The 18,089-nt window shown below is 64.8% G+C and overlaps 1 protein-coding gene across 1 annotated transcript; it reads left to right on the top strand.

Moving 5' to 3' along the window:
* Nucleotides 1-6: 6 nt before the first annotated feature.
* LOC120748083 (plectin-like) lies at nucleotides 7-18,085 on the top strand (the record flags this gene model as incomplete). The annotated part of the gene is made up of 6 exons (XM_040054159.1): nucleotides 7-294; nucleotides 3,426-3,509; nucleotides 3,629-3,733; nucleotides 5,311-5,409; nucleotides 8,200-11,580; nucleotides 12,098-18,085. Coding segments are annotated over exons 1-6 (9,927 nt in total), but the record flags the coding sequence as incomplete, so codon positions are not given.
* Between the last annotated feature and the right edge of the window lie 4 nt (nucleotides 18,086-18,089).

Genomic DNA, 18,089 nt, shown 5'->3' with positions numbered 1-18,089 from the left:
AAGGCCAAGGACGTCAACGAGCGGATGGTCCGCGGCCACAGCGAGCGGGACGTGGACCTGGAGCGGTACCGGGAGCGGGTGCAGCAGCTGCTGGAGCGCTGGCAGGCCGTGCTGGGCCAGGCCGAGCTGCGGCAGCGCGAGCTGGAGCAGCTGGGCCGGCAGCTGCGCTACTACCGGCAGAGCTGCGACGCGCTGCGGCAGTGGATCCGCGACGCCCGGCAGCGCCAGGAGGCCGTCCAGGCCGTGCCCGTCACCGACAGCCGGGCCGTGCGCCAGCAGCTGCTGGAGGAGAAGGTGAGGGACGGGCCGCGGGGGAGAGGGGTCCCAGACCCCTCCGGGTGTCCGCGGTGGGACAAAGGGGCGTCCAGGACGTCCCTGGTGGGGGAGAGGGGTGTTCTGGATGTCTGCGGTGGGGAAAGGGGTGTTCTGGATATCCCTGGTGGGGAAAGGGGTGTTCCGGATATCCGCGGTGGGGAGAGGGGTGCTCCTGGGCATTCCCAATGGGATATGGGGTGCTCCGGATGTCCCTGGTGGGACAAAGGGGCGTCCAGGACGTCCCTGGTGGGGGAGAGGGGTGTTCCGGATATCCACAGTGGGGAGAGGGGTGTTCCGGATATCCCTGGTGGGACAAAAGGGTGTCCAGGACGTCCCTGGTGGGGGAAAGGGGTGTTCCGGATGTCCCTGGTGGGACAAGGGGCGCTCCTGGGCATTCCCAATGGGATATGGGGTGTTCCAGATGTCCCTGGTGGGACAAAGGGGCGTCCAGGACATCCCTGGTGGGGGAGAGGGGTGTTCTGGATGTCCCTGGTGGGACAAGGGGTGCTCCTGGGCATTCCCAATGGGATATGGGGTGCTCCGGATATTCCTGGTGGGACAAGGGGTGCTCCTGGGCATTCCCAATGGGATATGGGGTGTTCCGGATATCCCTGGTGGGGAAAGGGGTGTTCTGGATGTCCCTGGTGGAACGAGGGTTGATCCTGGGCATTCCTAGAGGGGAAAGGGATGCTCCTGTCCATCCCTAGTGGGACAAGGGGTGCTCCGGATATCCCTGGTGGGACAAGGGGCGCTCCCGACCATCCTCAATGGGATAAGGGGTGTTCCGGACATCCCTGGTGGGACAAGGGGTGCTCCTGGGCATTCCCAGAGGGGAAAGGGATGCTCCTGTCCATCCCTAGTGGGACAAGGGGTGCTCCGGATATCCCTGGTGGGACAAGGGGCGCTCCCGACCATCCTTAATGGGATAAGGGGTGTTCCGGATATCCACGGTGGGGAAAGAGGTGTTCTGGACGTCCCTGGTGGGACAAGGGGTGCTCCTGGCCATCCCCAGCAGGATGAGGGTTGTCCCTGGCCATTCCCAGTGGGACAAGAGATGCTCCTGTCCATCCCAAGTGGGACAAGGGGTGCTCCTGGGCATCCTCAATGGGATAAGGGGTGTTCCAGACATCCACGGTGGGGAAAGGGGTGTTCAGGATGTCCCTGGTGGGGAGAAGGGTGCTCTTGGGCATTCCCAATGGGATAAGAGATGTTCCTGGCCATCCGAAGTGGGACAAGGGGTGATCCTGGGCATCCTCAATGGGATAAGGGGTGTCCAGGACATCCCTGGTGGGACAAGGGGTGCTCCTGGTCATCCCACATGGAGCAGGGGGTGCTCCTGGGCATTCCCAGCAGGACAAGGGGTGCTCCTGGCCATTCCCAGTTGGGAAAAGTGTGCTCCTGGTCAACCCCCATGGAGCAGGGGTTGCTCCTGTCCATCCCCAGTGGAGCAGGGGCTGTTCCTGGCCATTCCCAGCAGGGTGAGGGGTGTTCCAGCCATTCCCAGTGGAGCAGGGGATGCTCCTCGGCATTCCCAAGTGGGACAAGGCATGCTCCTGGCCATCCCCAATGGAGCAACGGGTGCTTCTGGGCATCCTCAGTGGGATAAGGGGTGGGATAAGGGGTGCTCCAGCCATCCCCAGCGGGACAAGGGGTGCTCCTGACCATTCCCAGCAGGATGAGGGGTGCTCCAGCCATCCCCAGTGGAGCAGGGGATGCTCCTCGGCATTCCCAGCAGGACAAGGGGTGCTCCTGACCATCCCACGTGGAGCAGGGAATGCTCCTGGGCATTCTCCAGCAGGGTGAGGGGTGCTCCTGGCCATTCCCAATGGGACAAGGGGTGCTCCTGGGCATTCCCAGTGGAGCAGGAGGTGCTCCTGGCCATTCCCAATGGGACAAGGGGTGCTCCTGGGCATTTCCAGTGGAGAAGGAGGTGCTCCTGGCCATTCCCAAGTGGGACAAGGGGTGTTCCCGACCATCCCACATGGAGCAGGGTGTTCTCCCAGCCACCCCCAGCAGGACAAGGGGTGTTCCAGCCATCCCCAGTAGGACAAGGGATGTTCCAGCCGTTCCCAAAGGAGCAGGGGCTGTTCCTGTCCATCCCCAGCAGGACGAGGGATGTTCCAGCCATTCCCAGTGGAGCAGGGGATGCTCCTCGGCATTCCCAATGGAGCAGGGGATGCTCCTCAGCATTCCCAAGTGGGACAAGGCATGCTCCTGTCCATCCCCAATGGGACAAGGGGTGCTCCTGACCATTCCCAGTGGAGCAGGGGATGCTCCTGGCCATTCCCAGCAGGATGAGGGGTGCTCCTGGCCATTCCCAATGGGACAAGGTGTGCTCCTGGGCATTCCCAGTGGAGCAGGAGGTGCTCCTGGCCATTCCCAAGTGGGACAAGGGGTGCTCCCGTCCATCCCCAGCAGGACGAGGGATGTTCCAGCCATTCCCAATGGAGCAGGAGGTGCTCCTGGCCATTCCCAATGGGACAAGGTGTGCTCCCGACCATCCCACATGGAACAGGGTGTTCTCCCAGCCACCCCCAGCAGGACAAGGGGTGTTCCAGCCATCCCCAGTAGGACAATGGATGTTCCAGCCATTCCCAAAGGAGCAGGGGATGCTCCTGTCCATCCCCAGCAGGATGAGGGGTGCTCCTGTCCATCCCCAGTGGAGCAGGGGCTGTTCCTGTCCATCCCCAGCAGGACGAGGGATGTTCCAGCCATTCCCAAAGGAGCAGGGGATGCTCCTCGGCATTCCCAAAGGAGCAGGGGATGCTCCTCGGCATTCCCAATGGAGCAGGGGACGCTCCTGGGCATTCCCAAAGGAGCAGGGGACGCTCCTCGGCATTCCCAAAGGAGCAGGGGATGCTCCTCGGCATTCCCAATGGAGCAGGGGATGCTCCTCGGCATTCCCAAAGGAGCAGGGGATGCTCCTCGGCATTCCCAAAGGAGCAGGGGATGCTCCTCGGCATTCCCAAAGGAGCAGGGGACGCTCCTCGGCGTTCCCAGTGGAGCGGGGGCGTTCTCCCAGCCATCCCCGCCCGCGGCGGGCTGAGCCGCCGCGCTCTGGGGCGTCCTCGAGGTGCCTGGGCTCACCCTCGCATTCTGTGCCTCCGCAGAAACTTCTGGAGGAGTGCGAGCAGCACAGGGAGCAGGTGGAGGAGTGCCAGCGCTACGCCAAGCAGTACATCGACGCCATCAAGGTGCGCCCGCCGCCCCGGGGAGGGGCTGCGGGGGTCCGGGGGAGGCGGCAGGGGGGGGTTTGGGGGCGTTTGGGGGTGTTTGGGGTGTGGCAGGGTTTTGATGGACGTGTCCCGCTCAGGACTACGAGCTGCAGCTGGTGAGCTTCAAGGCGCAGGTGGAGCCGGTGGCGTCGCCGGCCAAGAAGCCCAAAGTGCAGTCGGCGTCCGACAGCATCATCCAGGAGGTGAGGAGGGGGGTTCTGGCCGCCCCCGGGGTGGGGTGTGCCGAAATCCTGGGGTGTGCCAGAATCCTGGGGTGTGCCGGAATCCTGGGGTGTGCCAGAATCCTGGGGTGTGCCAGAATCCTGGGGTGTGCCGAAATGCTGGGGTGTGCCGGAATCCTGGGGTGTGCTGAAATCCTGGGGTGTCCTGCAGATCCTGGGGTGTGCTGAAATCCTGGGGTGTGCCAGAATCCTGGGGTGTCCGAAAATCCTGGGGTGTGCCGAAATCCTGGGGTGTGCCAGAATCCTGGGGTGTGCCAGAATCCTGGGGTGTGCCAGAATCCTGGGGTGTCCTGCAGATCCTGGGGTGTGCCAGAATCCTGGGGTGTGCCAGAATCCTGGGGTGTGCCGAAATCCTGGGGTGTCCAAAAATCCTGGGGTGTGCCAAAATCCTGGGATGTCCTGCAGATCCTGGGGTGTGCCGAAATCCTGGGGTGTGCCGAAATCCTGGGGTGTGCCAGAATCCTGGAGTGTGCCAAAAATCCTGGGGTGTGCCAAAATCCTGGGGTGTGCCAAAATCCTGGGGTGTCCTGCAGATCCTGGGATGTCCCACAGATCCTGGGGTGTCCTGCAGATCCCAGGATGTCCCACAGATCCTGGGATGTCCCAAATTCCTGGATTGTCCCGCAGCTCCTGGGTCCTCCCAAAATCCTGGGATGTCCCGCAGCTCCTGGGGTGTCCCACAGATCCCAGGACGTCCCACAGATCCAGGGATGTCCTGGAGCTCCTGGGATGTCCGGCAGATCCCGGGATGTCCCAAATTCCTGGGATGTCCTGCAGATCCTGGGGGGTGTCCCGCAGCTCCTGGGTCCTCCCAAAATCCTGGGATGTCCCACACCTCCTGGGATGTCCCAGCTCCTGGGGTGTCCCAAAATTCTGGGTTGTCCCTCAGCTCCTGGAGTGTCCTGCAGATCCCGGGATGTACAACAGATCCTGGGATGTCCCACAGATCCTGGGTTGTCCCAAAATCCTGGGATGTCCGGCAGATCCTGGGGTATCCCGCAGATCCCAGGATGTCCCACAGATCCTGGGATGTCCCAAATTCCTGGATTGTCCCGCAGCTCCTGGGTCCTCCCAAAATCCTGGGATGTCCCGCAGCTCCTGGGGTGTCCCGCAGATCCCAGGATGTCCCACAGATCCAGGGATGTCCTGGAGCTCCTGGGATGTCCGGCAGATCCCGGGATGTCCCAAATTCCTGGGATGTCCTGCAGATCCTGGGGGGTGTCCCGCAGCTCCTGGGTCCTCCCAAAATCCTGGGATGTCCCACACCTCCTGGGATGTCCCACAGCTCCCTGAAGGGGTGGATTTGGGGGCGGATTTGGGGGCGGATTTGGGGGTGGATTCGGGGCTGGATTCGGGGGTGGATTCGGGGCTGGATTCGGGGGTGGATTTGGGGGTGGATTCAGGGGTGGATTTGGGGGTGGATTCGGGGGTGGATTCGGGGCTGGATTTGGGGGTGGATTCGGGGGTGGATTCAGGGCTGGATTTGGGGCACCGGCGGCCGAGCTGCCCTCGCTCCTGCTGACGCGCTGTCCCCGCAGTACGTGGACCTGCGCACGCAGTACAGCGAGCTGACCACGCTCACCACGCAGTACATCAAGTTCATCACCGAGACGCTGCGGCGGCTGGAGGATGAGGAGGTAGGGAGGGGCGCGGGGCGGCGCGGCCGGGGCACCGGGGGCAGCCGGCTCACGGCGTCGCCGGGCCCGTCACCAACGCCGGAGCACGGCCGCGACTCCGGCCCTGGCCCACGGCTGTGGCTACTGACACGTCACTAACACTGGCCCATGGCTGTGACTCCAGCCCCGGCCCCATCACTAACACTGGCCCGTGGCTGTGGCTACTGACACGTCACTAGCACTGGCCTGTGACTACTGACCCATCACTATCACTGGCCCATGGCTGTGACTCCAGCCCCGGCCCCATCACTAACACTGGCCCACGGCTGTGACTACAGACCCATAATTAACGCTGGTCCATGTCTGTTGGTCCAGCCCCAGACCCATCACTAGCACTGGCCTGTGACTACAGACCCATAACTAGCACTGGCCTGTGACTACAGACCCATAACTAGCACTGGCCCGTGGCTTTGGCTACAGACCCATAACTATCACTGGCCTCTGACTACAGACCCATAACTATCACTGGCCCACGGCCATGACTCCAGACCCATCACTAGCCCTGCCCCATGGCTGTGACTGCAGCCCTGGCCCCACGACTAACACTGGCCCGTGGCTGTGACTTCGGACCCATCACTAACACTGGTCCATGGCTGTGAGTCCAGCCCTGGCTCATGGCTGTGACTCCAGCCCTGGCCCCATGGCCATGACTCTGGCCCCGTCACTAGCCCTGGCTCATGTCTGTGACTCCAGCCCCATAATTAACACTGCACCACAGCTGCAACTTCAGCCCCATGATTAACACTGGCCCATGGCTATGACTCCAGCCCCATAACTAACACTGGCCCATGGCCATGACTCCAGCCCCATGACTAACACTGGCCCATGGCTGTGACTCAAGCCCCATAACTAACACTTGCCCATGGCCATGACTCCGGCCCGATCACTAACACTGGCCCATGGCCCTGACTCCAGCCCCATAACTAACGCTGGCCCATGGCCATGACTCCGGCCCTGTCACTAACACTTGCCCATGGCTGTGACTCCAGCCCCATGACTAACACTGGCCCATGGCTGTGACTCAAGCCCTGGCCCCATGGCCATGACTCTGGCCCGATCACTAACACTGGCTCATGGCTGTGACTCAAGCCCTGGCCCTATGGCCATGACTCCAGCCCCATGACTAACACTGGCCCATGACTGTGACTCAAGCCCTGGCCCCATGGCCATGACTCCGGCCCCATGACTAACACTGGCCCATGGCCATGACTCCAGCCCCATAACTAACACTGGCCCATGGCCATGACTCCGGCCCGATCACTAACACTGGCTCATGGCTGTGACTCAAGCCCTGGCCCCATGGCCATGACTCCAGCCCCATAACTAACACTGGCCCGTGGCCATGACTCTGGCCCCATAACTAACACTTGCCCGTGGCCATGACTCCGGCCCGATCACTAACACTGGCTCATGGCTGTGACTCAAGCCCTGGCCCCATGGCCATGACTCCAGACCCATAACTAATGCTTGCCCGTGGCCATGACTCCGGCCCGATCACTAACACTGGCCCATGGCCCTGACTCCAGACCCATAACTAACGCTTGCCCGTGGCCATGACTCCAGCCCCATAACTAACACTGGCCCGTGGCCATGACTCCGGCCCGATCACTAACACTGGCCCACGGCCCCTGGCCCCTGCTCCCTGCTGGGCTCCTGGGAGCAAGGCTGCCGGCTCTGCGTGCGGCGGGTCTCCGAGCCCGGCTGGCTCTGGGCACCGGGGGCTCTGGTGTGACCGGTGGTAGGAGGCACTTCCCAGATACACGTGGCGCGCTCAGCACCTGCCTGCGCATGCTGCTGCGCCGGGCGCCGGGGGTCCGGCGTCGGGGTAACCTCTCTAACTCTTGGTTTCTGCCCTTGGAGCCGCTTTGCCAGCGCTTTTTCCTTGGGGAATATTTGTGTTGGTGGGGATCTAATGGAGGGTAAAAAAAAACCAGGATGACTCTTGGCAGCCGTGCACCAGGTACTCACTCCGCGCATGCCTCCTCCCCGCGGCGCCCTCCGCCTCCCCCACTGCTCACCCTCTCCTCCTCGCCCTCCTCCACGTCTGCGCTGCTCCGGGGCTCCGGTGCCGGGGTCCGGCTCCCCTGCATGCGCTGCCCGCGCCCGGGCCCCGCGGAGCTGCCTGGCTGACGGTGCATGCGGTGCGTGCGCTGCGGCGCGGCCCCGAGCCGGGCGCAGGCCGCGCCGGCCCTTTGGCAGACGGCGCTCGCGGTGCTCCGGAGAGGGCTGGCGGGGGTTTGAAGCGGCTGAACTGCTCTCTCCTGTTGAGGCTTTTCCCAGAAGGGAAGGCCGTGCTGGCACCGCCCTCGCACCGCTCCCCTCCGTTCCGCTCTCTCCGGCCGTCTCTCTCCTTTCCCCGCGGCAGGAGATGTCTGCGCCGGCCCCCTGCCGCGGGGAGCCGCGGTGGTGATGTGCACGCTGCTGGCATCGTCTTCATCGCTTTGGGCTCCGCTCGCTCTCTGTCCCTTCTCTCCAGAACGCGCCCTCCCGCGCTGCTGTCTGGCTCCTCTTTGCCTGTCTGCCTGCGCTGTCGTGTGTCCCCTGTCGCGCCACACGTCTTCTTCTGGAAGCTGGGCGTCACCGGCTCGTGCGGTGGCCCAGGGGCCGAAGCCGTTCCACCCGCATCCGCCGCCCCTCCGCCGCCTCGGCGGCGCGTGGCCGGGCCAGCCTCGATTCCACGGCGCGACCGCATCCCTTGTGATTTGTCTCTCTCTCCCCTCTCTGTCCCCTGCACCCTCTTTCCCCCTCCAGAAAGCCGCCGAGAAGCTGAAAGAGGAGGAGAGGAAGCGGCTGGCGGAGGTGGAGGCGCAGCTGGAGAAGCAGCGGCAGCTGGCCGAGGCCCACGCCAAAGCCAAGGCGCAGGCGGAGGCGGAGGCGCGGGAGCTGCAGCTCCGCATGCAGGAGGAGGTCACCCGGCGGGAGGTGGTGGCCGTGGACGCCGAGCAGCAGAAGCAGAACATCCAGCAGGAGCTGATGCAGCTGCGGCAGAACTCGGACCTGCAGATCAAGTCCAAGGTGAAGCTGGTCGAGGAGGCCGAGTACAACCGCAAGAAGGTGGAGGAGGAGATCCGCCTCATCCGCCTGCAGCTGGAGAGCACCGAGAGGCAGCGGGAGAGCGCAGAGACGGAGCTGCAGGAGCTGCGGGCGCGCGCCGAGGAGGCCGAGCGGCAGAAGCGGCAGGCGCAGGAGGAGGCCGAGCGCCTGCGCCGGCAGGTGAAGGAGGAGAGCCAGAAGAAGCGGGAGGCGGAGGAGGAGCTGAAGCGCAAGGTGCAGGCCGAGCGCGAAGCGGCGCGGGAGAAGCAGAAGGCGGTGGCAGACCTGGAGCAGCTGCGGCTGCAGGCGGAGGAGGCCGAGCGGCGCATGCGGCAGGCGGAGGCCGAGAAGGACCGGCAGATCCAGGTGGCCCAGGAGGTGGCCCAGCGCAGCGCCGAGGCCGAGCTGCAGAGCAAGAGGCTCTCTTTCGCCGAGAAGACGGCGCAGCTGGAGCTGTCGCTGCAGCAGGAGCACGACGTGGTGGCCCAGCTGCAGGAGGAGGCCGAGCGGCTGAAGAGGCAGCAGCTGGAGGCCGAGCGCTCGCGGGAGGAGGCCGAGAAGGAGCTGGAGCGCTGGCGGCAGAAGGCCAACGAGGCGCTGCGCCTGCGGCTGCAGGCCGAAGAGGTGGCCCACAAGAAGTCGCTGGCGCAGGAGGAGGCCGAGAAGCAGAAGGAGGACGCGGAGCGCGAGGCCCGCAAGCGCGCCAAGGCGGAGGAGGCCGCCCTGCGGCAGAAGGAGCTGGCGGAGGAGGAGCTGGAGAAGCAGCGGGAGCTGGCGGAGGGCACGGCCCAGCAGAAGCTGGCGGCGGAGCACGAGCTGATCCGGCTGAAGGCGGAGATGGAGAACGGGGAGCAGCAGCGCCTGCTCCTGGAGGAAGAGCTCTCGCGGCTGAAGGGGGAGGTAAACGAGGCCATCCAGAGGAGGAAAGAGCTGGAGGAGGAGCTGGCCAAGCTGCGGGCGGAGATGGAGGTCCTGCTGGAGAGCAAGGCCAAGACGGAGGAGGAGTCGCGCTCCAGCAGCGAGAAGTCCAAGCAGCGGCTGGAGGCGGAGGCCAACAAGCTGCGGGAGCTGGCCGAGGAGGCCGCCCGCCTGCGCGCCCTCTCCGAGGAGGCCAAGCGGCAGCGGCAGCTGGCGGAGGACGAGGCCGGCCGGCAGCGGGCCGAGGCCGAGCGCATCCTGAAGGAGAAGCTGGCGGCCATCAACGAGGCCTCGCGGCTGAAGGCGGAGGCGGAGATCGCGCTGAAGGAGAAGGAGGCGGAGAACGAGCGTCTGCGGCGGCTGGCGGAGGACGAGGCCTACCAGCGCAAGCTGCTGGAGGAGCAGGCGGCCCAGCACAAGCAGGACATCGAGGAGAAGATCGCGCTGCTGAAGCGCTCCTCGGAGAGCGAGCTGGAGAGGCAGAAGGGGCTCGTGGAGGACACGCTGCGGCAGCGGCGGCAGGTGGAGGAGGAGATCCGCGCCCTCAAGGCCAGCTTCGAGAGGGCCTCGGCCGGCAAGAGCGAGCTGGAGCGGGAGCTGAACCGCATCCGTGGGGAGGCGGAGGAGGTGCAGCGCAGCCGGGAGCAGGCGGAGCGGGAGGCCGAGCGGCAGCGGGCGCTGGCGCTGGAGGAGGAGGGCCGGCGGCGCGAGGCCGAAGAGAAGGTGCAGGCCATCCTGGCGGCCGAGGAGGAGGCCGGGCGGCAGCGGCGGCAGGCCCTGGAGGAGGTGGAGCGGCTGCGGGCCATGGTGGAGGAGGCGCGGCGGCAGAAGGAGCTGGCGGAGAAGGAGTCGGAGCGGCAGATCCAGCTGGCGCGGGAGGCGGCGCAGAAGCGGATCGCGGCGGAGGAGAAGGCGCACCTGGCTGCCGTGCAGCAGAAGGAGCAGGAGCTGCTGCAGACGCGCCAGCAGGAGCAGAGCCTCCTGGACCGGCTGCGCGACGAGGCCGAGCGGGCCCGGCGGGCGGCCGAGGAGGCCGAGTTCGCCCGCGGCAAGGCCGAGCAGGACGCCAGCCTGTCCCGGCAGCGCGTGGAGGAGGCCGAGCGGCTGAAGCAGCGGGCGGAGGAGGAGGCGCAGGCCAAGGCGCAGGCGCAGGCGGACGCGGAGAAGCTGCGGAAGGAGGCCGAGCTGGAGGCGGCGAAGCGGGCGCAGGCAGAGCAGGCGGCCCTGCGGCAGAAGCAGCTGGCCGACGCCGAGATGGAGAAGCACAAGAAGTTCGCCGAGCAGACGCTGCGGCAGAAGGCGCAGGTGGAGCAGGAGCTGACCAAGGTGAAGCTGCAGCTGGACGAGACGGACCACCAGAAGGGCATCCTGGACGAGGAGCTGCAGCGGCTGAAGGAGGAGGTGACGGACGCCGTGCGGCAGAAGGCGCAGGTGGAGGAGGAGCTCTTCAAGGTGCGGGTGCAGATGGAGGAGCTGGCCAAGCTGAAGAGCCGCATCGAGGAGGAGAACAAGGCGCTGATCCTCAAGGACAAGGACAACACGCAGAAGTTCCTGGCAGAGGAGGCGGAGAAGATGAAGCAGGTGGCAGAGGAGGTGGCCCGGCTGAGCGTGGAGGCGCAGGAGGCCGCCCGCATGCGGCAGCTGGCCGAGGACGACCTGGCGCAGCAGCGGGCGCTGGCGGAGAAGATGCTGAAGGAGAAGATGCAGGCGGTGCAGGAGGCCACGCGGCTGCGGGCTGAGGCTGAAATGCTGCAGAAGCAGAAGGATCTGGCGCAGGAACACGCCAAGAAGCTGCAGGAGGACAAGGAGCAGATGCAGCAGCGCCTGGCTGAGGAGACCGAGGGCTTCCAGAAGACGCTGGAGGCTGAGCGCCGGCGGCAGCTGGACATCACGGCCGAGGCCGAGCGCCTCAAGCTGCAGGTGGCGGAGATGAGCATGGCCCAGGCCAAGGCCGAGGAGGAAGCCAAGCGGTTCAAGAAGCAGGCGGAGGAGATCAGTGAGAGGCTGCACGAGACCGAGCTGGCCACACAGGAGAAGATGACGATGGTGCACACCCTGGAGATCCAGCGGCACCAGAGCGACGAGGACGCGGAAAAGCTGCGGAAGGCCATCGCTGACCTGGAGGAGGAGAAGGAGAAGCTGAAGCGGGAGGCGGCGCTGCTGCAGCAGAAGGCAGAGGAGGTACTGGGCTGTGGGTCCCCCTTAGCGGTGGCGGTACGCAGGGAGGCCGTCCCTCTTCCCAGCCTGGCCCCACCATCCCTGGGCAGGTCCCCGAGGACCGTGGCTCGGGGATGGTGGGGCAGGAGCCCCTGTGCAGGTCAGGGATGTGCGTAGAGTTGGAGGCAGTGCAGCAAACCCCTCGGGCAGCGTCGGAGCAGGGGCAGGACCCCCGAACCGGATCCCCCCCCCCCGCTGCTCTCCCGCCCCGTGGCGCGTCCTGCCGCGTTCCGCTCCGTGCCCAGCTCCCGGCCTTGGCGCTGGGGGTTCCTTTGTGTCCTTCCCCTGCTGGTCCCTGCCCCGCGTTGTGTGTGGCTCCCTAACCCCGGCTCTGCTCCTTAACTCTTACCTGGCCTGACGTAGGGAGCGTGTGCGTGACTCTGTGCCTCCGTGTGCCACCCCTGCCGCCCGTGCCCCTGCCTCAGCTCCCCCCTCGGTCCCTCCCGGGTGTCTGACCACGCTGTTCTCTCTCCCACCCCAGATGCAGGTGGCCCAGCAGGCTCAGCTCCGTCAGGAGACGCAGCTCCTCCAGCAGAGCTTCCTGACGGAGAAAGACGCCCTGCTGCAGAAGGAGAAGTTCATTGAGGAGGAGAAAGCGAAGCTGGAGAAGCTCTTTAAGGATGAGGTGAACAAGGCCCAGAACCTGAAGGCAGAGCAGGAGAGGCAGCAGCAGGAGATGGAGCAGGAGAAGCAGCAGTTGAAAGCTATGTTAGATGAAGCCAAGAAGCATCAGAAGGAAGCTGAGGAAAACGTCCGGCACAAGCAGGAGGAGCTGCAGCAGCTGGAGAGGCAGCGACAGCAGCAGGAGAAACTTCTGGAAGAAGAGAACAAGAAGCTGAGGGAGAGGCTGGAGCAGATGCAGGAGGAGTACAAGGCCGCCCTGGCCCAGAGACGGGAGATCATGATCCAGACAGACGACCTGCCTGGGGAGGCCGTGACGACAACGCAGCTGCTGGACATCAAGGCCGTTCCCAACGGCCGGGATGCGATGGACGGCTTAGCCCAGAACGGGGAGCCGGAGTTCGCCTTTGACGGCATCCGGCAGAAGGTGTCGGCAGAGAAGCTGGCTGACGCCGGCATTCTGAGCAGGGAGAGCTTGGACAAGTTGGCGAAGGGCGTCGTGAGCGTGGGCGAGCTCTCCCAGAGAGAGGATGTCAAGAAGTACCTGCAGGGCAAGAGCAGCATTGCGGGTTTGCTGATCAAACCCTCCAACCAGAAGATGAGCATCTACGAGGCCATGAAGAAGAAGCTGCTCAGCCCGGGCACGGCACTGGTGCTCCTGGAGGCACAGGCCGCCTCCGGCTTCGTCATCGACCCCGTGCGGAATGCGAGGCTCTCGGTGAACGAGGCCGTGCGGGAGGGGGTGATCGGGCCCGAGCTGCACAACAAGCTGCTGTCGGCCGAGCGCGCCGTCACCGGCTACAAGGATCCCTACACGGGCGACAAGATCTCCCTGTTCCAGGCCATGCAGAAGGAGCTGATCGTCAGGGACCACGGCATCCGCCTGCTGGAGGCCCAGATCGCCACGGGCGGCATCATCGACCCCGTGCACAGCCACCGCCTGCCCGTGGAGGCAGCCTACAAGCGCGGCTACTTCGACCAGGAGATGAACCAGGTGCTGTCCGACCCCACCGACGACACCAAGGGCTTCTTCGACCCCAACACTCAGGAGAACCTGACCTACCTGCAGCTGATGGAGCGGTGCGTGACTGACCCGGACACGGGGCTGTGCCTCCTGCCGCTCACCGACCAAGCAGCCAAGGCTGGGGAGCTGGTCTACACCGACAAGGAGGCCAAGGATGTCTTCAAGAAGGCCACGGTGACGGCACCGTTGGGCAGGTTCCAAGGGAAGACGATGACCATCTGGGAGCTCATCAACTCTGAGTACTTCACTGAGGACCAAAGGCGGGACCTGATCCAGCAGTACAGGACCGGCAAGATCACAGTGGAGAAGATCATCAAGATCGTCATCACGGTTGTGGAGGAGAGCGAGAGGAAGAGCCAGATGTGCTTCGAGGGCCTGCGGGGCCCCGTGCCCGCTGCCGAGCTGCTCGAGAGCAAGATCATCAACAAGGACCTCTACAACCAGCTGCACCAGGGCAAGAAGTCCGTAAAGGACGTGGCGGGGATGGAATCCGTGCGGCGGTACCTGAAGGGCACGGACGCCATCGCCGGCGTCCTGGTGGAGTCCACGGGCCAGAAGCTCACCTTCTACGAGGCCCTGAAGAGAAACCTGCTGAGGCCAGAGGTTGCCCTGTCCCTGCTGGAGGCGCAAGCTGCCACCGGCTACATCATCGACCCCGTGGGCAACCAGCTCTTCTCCGTGGACGAGGCAGTGAAGGCCGAGGTGGTGGGGCCCGAGTTCCACGAGAAGCTGCTGTCGGCGGAGAAGGCAGTGACTGGCTACAAGGATCCCTACACGGGTCAGACGGTTTCCCTCTACCAGGCGCTGCAGAAGGGCCTCATCCCCAGCGACACCGGGCTCCGGCTGCTGGACGTGCAGCTCGCCACCGGCGGCATCATCGACCCCGTCAACAGCCACCGGCTCCCGCTTGAGGTGGCCTACAAGCGCGGCTACCTCGACCCGGAGGTACACAGCGCTCTGGCCGAGCTGGCCAAGGCTTTCTACTGCCCCAACACCCAGGAGCACCTCAGCTACGCCCAGCTGCAGAAGAGCTGCCGCCGCGACAAGCAGACCGGCCTGTGCCTGCTGCCGCTGTCCGACGAGGCGATCCAGTCGCAGCAGGAGGAGGTCTACACCGACAGCCAGGCCAAGGAGTGCTTCGACAAAGCCACCGTGGAGGTGCCGGTGGGCAGCATGAAGGGCCGGACAATGACCATCTGGGAGCTGATCCACTCCGAGTACTTCACGGAGGACCACAGGCGGGAGCTGCTGCGACAGTACAAGACCGGCAAAGTGACCATCGAGAAGATCATCAAGATCGTGATCACCATCATCGAGGAGGCAGAGACCAAGAAGCAGGAGAAGCTGACGTTCAGTGGTCTGCGTGCCCCGGTGCCCGCCAGCGAGCTGCTGGACTCCTGCATCATCAGCAAAGCCCAGTACGAGCAGCTGAAGGAAGGCAAGAAATCGGTGAAGGACCTCTCCGAGACAGACGCGGTGAGGAGGTTCCTGCACGGCAGCGACTGCATCGCCGGCGTCTACGTGGAGGCCACCAAGGAGAAGCTGAACATCTATGAGGCCATGAAGAGGAACCTGCTGAGGCCCAGCACCGCCGTGGTCCTCCTGGAGGCCCAGGCGGCCACGGGGTTCTTGATCGACCCTGTGAAGAACCGCAAGCTGTACGTCAACGAGGCGGTGAAGGCCGGCATCGTCGGGCCCGAGCTGCACGAGAAGCTGCTGTCGGCCGAGAAGGCCGTCACGGGGTACAAGGACCCCTACTCGGGCGATACCATCTCCCTGTTCCAGGCCATGAAGAAAGGGCTGATCGTCAAGGAGCACGGCATCCGCCTGCTGGAGGCCCAGATCGCCACGGGCGGCATCATCGACCCCGTGCACAGCCACCGCCTGCCCGTGGAGGTGGCCTACAAGCGCGGCTACCTGGACGAGGAGATGAACCGGACCCTGTCCGACCCCACCGACGACACCAAGGGCTTCTTCGACCCCAACACTCAGGAGAACCTGACCTACGTGCAGCTGAAGGAGCGGTGCATCGAGGATCCCGAGACGGGCCTGTACCTGCTGCCCCTGCGGGAGCCCGAGAAGCCGAAGGTGGTGGAGACCACTCACGCGTACACGGAAGCGGAGACGCGGAAGGTGTTTGAGGAGACACAGGTGGACATCCCTGTGGGCAGCCGGGCGGGCTCCTCCATGTCGCTGTGGGAGATCATGCACTCGGACCTGCTGCCCGAGGAGCAGCGCAAGCACCTCATGGAGGAGTTCCAGTCAGGCCGCGTGTCCAAGGAGCGCATGATCATCATCATCATCGAGATCATCGAGAAGACCGAGATCATCCGGCAGCAGAACCTCACGTCCTACGACTACCTCCGGCGCCGCATCACGGCCGAGGACCTCTACGAGGCCAAGATTATCTCTCAGGACATCTACAACCTGCTGAAACAGGGCTCCAAAACCTTCCGGGAGCTCCTGGACGTGGAGACCGTCTGGAAGTACCTTTACGGGTCGGGCTGCGTGGCCGGCATCTACATCCCCTCCTCCAAGCAGACGCTCAGCATCTACCAGGCGCTGAAGAAGGGGCTGATCAACCCCGAAGTGGCCCGCTCCCTCCTGGAGGCCCAGGCAGCCACCGGCTTCATGATCGACCCCACGAAGAATGAGATGCTGACCGTCGACGAGGCGGTCAGGAAGGGCGTGGTGGGGCCGGAGATCCACGACCGGCTCCTGTCGGCAGAGAGGGCTGTGACCGGCTACAGAGACCCCTACAGCGAACAGAAGATTTCCCTCTTCCAGGCCATGAAGAAGGATCTCATTCCCAGCGAAGAGGCCCTCAAGCTCCTGGACGCCCAGATCGCCACCGGCGGCGTGATTGACCCGCACCTGGGCTTCCACCTGCCCCTGGAGGTGGCCTACCAGCGGGGCTTCATCAACAAGGAGACGTACGACATGCTGTCGGAGCCCAGCGAGGTGCGCAGCTACGTGGACCCCTCCACGGACGAGAAGCTCAGCTACACGCAGCTGCTGAAGCGGTGCCGGAAGGACGAGAGCTCCAGGCTCCTCCTGCTCCCGCTCTGCGACACGCGGAAGCTCACCTTCCGGGGCCTGCGGAAGCAGATCACCGTGGAGGAGCTGGTCCTTTCGCAGGTGATGGACGAAGCCACGGCCCAGCGCCTCCAGGAGGGGCTCACCTCCATCGAGGAGGTCTCGAAGAACCTGAAGAAGTTCCTGGAGGGCACCAGCTGCATCGCCGGCGTCTTCGTGGACTCCACGAAGGAGCGCCTGTCCATCTACCAGGCCATGAAGAAGGGCATCATCCGGCCCGGCACTGCCTTCGAGCTCCTGGAGGCGCAGGCGGCCACGGGCTACGTGATTGACCCCATCAAGGGCCTGAAGCTGACAGTGGAGGAAGCCGTGCGCATGGGCATCGTGGGCCCCGAGTTCAAGGACAAGCTGCTGTCTGCCGAGAGGGCCGTCACCGGCTACCGGGACCCCTACACCGGAAAGCTCATCTCCCTCTTCCAGGCCATGAAGAAGGGTCTGATCCTGAAGGACCACGGCATCCGCCTGCTGGAGGCCCAGATCGCCACGGGCGGCATCATCGACCCCGAGGAGAGCCACCGCCTGCCCGTGGAGGTGGCCTACAAGCGGGGCCTCTTCGACGAGGAGATGAACGAGATCCTGCTGGACCCCAGCGACGACACCAAGGGCTTCTTCGACCCCAACACGGAGGAGAACCTGACCTACCTGCAGCTGATGGAGCGGTGCGTCACCGACCCGGAGACCGGCCTCTGCCTCCTGCCTCTGAAGGAGAAAAAGCGGGAGAGGAAGACGTCCTCCAAGTCCTCCGTGCGCAAGCGCCGGGTGGTGATCGTCGACCCAGAGACGGGCAAGGAGATGTCCGTGTACGAAGCCTATCGCAAGGGCCTCATTGACCACCAGACTTACCTGGAGCTGTCGGAGCAGGAGTGCGAGTGGGAGGAGATCACCACCTCCTCCTCGGACGGCGTGGTGAAGTCGATGATCATCGACAGGCGCTCGGGGCGCCAGTACGACATCGACGACGCCATCGGCAAGGGTCTGATCGACCAGTCAGCCCTGGACCAGTACCGCTCGGGCACCCTCTCCATCACCGAGTTCGCCGACATGCTCTCCGGCAACATGGGCGGCTTCCGGTCGCGGTCGTCCTCCGTCGGATCCTCCTCCTCCTACACCGCCAGCCCGGCCCTGTCACGGACCCAGATCTCCATGTGGACCGACCCAACCGAAGAGACGGGGCCGGTGGCAGGCATCCTGGACACGGACACCCTGGAGAAGGTGTCCATCACCGAGGCGATGCGCCGCAACCTGGTGGACAACATCACGGGGCAGCGCCTGCTGGAGGCCCAGGCCTGCACGGGGGGCATCATCGACCCCAACACCGGCGACAAATGCACCGTCGCCGACGCCGTCACCAAGGGCCTGGTTGACAAGATCATGGTGGACCGCATCAACCTGGCGCAGAAGGCCTTCTACGGCTTCGAGGACCCGCGGACCAAGACGAAGATGTCGGCGGCGCAGGCGCTGAAGAAGGGCTGGCTGTACTACGAGGCCGGGCAGCGGTTCCTGGAGGTGCAGTACTTGACCGGGGGCCTGATCGAGCCCGACGCCCCAGGCCGCGTCTCCCTGGACGAGGCGCTGCAGAAGGGCACCATTGACGCGCGGACGGCCCAGAAGCTGCGGGATGTCAACACCTACTCCAAGTACCTCACCTGCCCCAAGACCAAGCTCAAGATCTCCTACAAGGACGCCATGGACCGGAGCATGATCGAGGACGGGACCGGCCTGCGGCTGCTGG

Source organism: Hirundo rustica, unplaced genomic scaffold (assembly GCF_015227805.2).
Source record: "Hirundo rustica isolate bHirRus1 unplaced genomic scaffold, bHirRus1.pri.v3 scaffold_497_arrow_ctg1, whole genome shotgun sequence".
Classification (NCBI taxonomy): domain Eukaryota; kingdom Metazoa; phylum Chordata; class Aves; order Passeriformes; family Hirundinidae; genus Hirundo; species Hirundo rustica.
The sequence above is the reverse complement of the archived record's forward strand: the minus strand, read 5'-3'. Positions and strand labels throughout refer to the sequence as shown.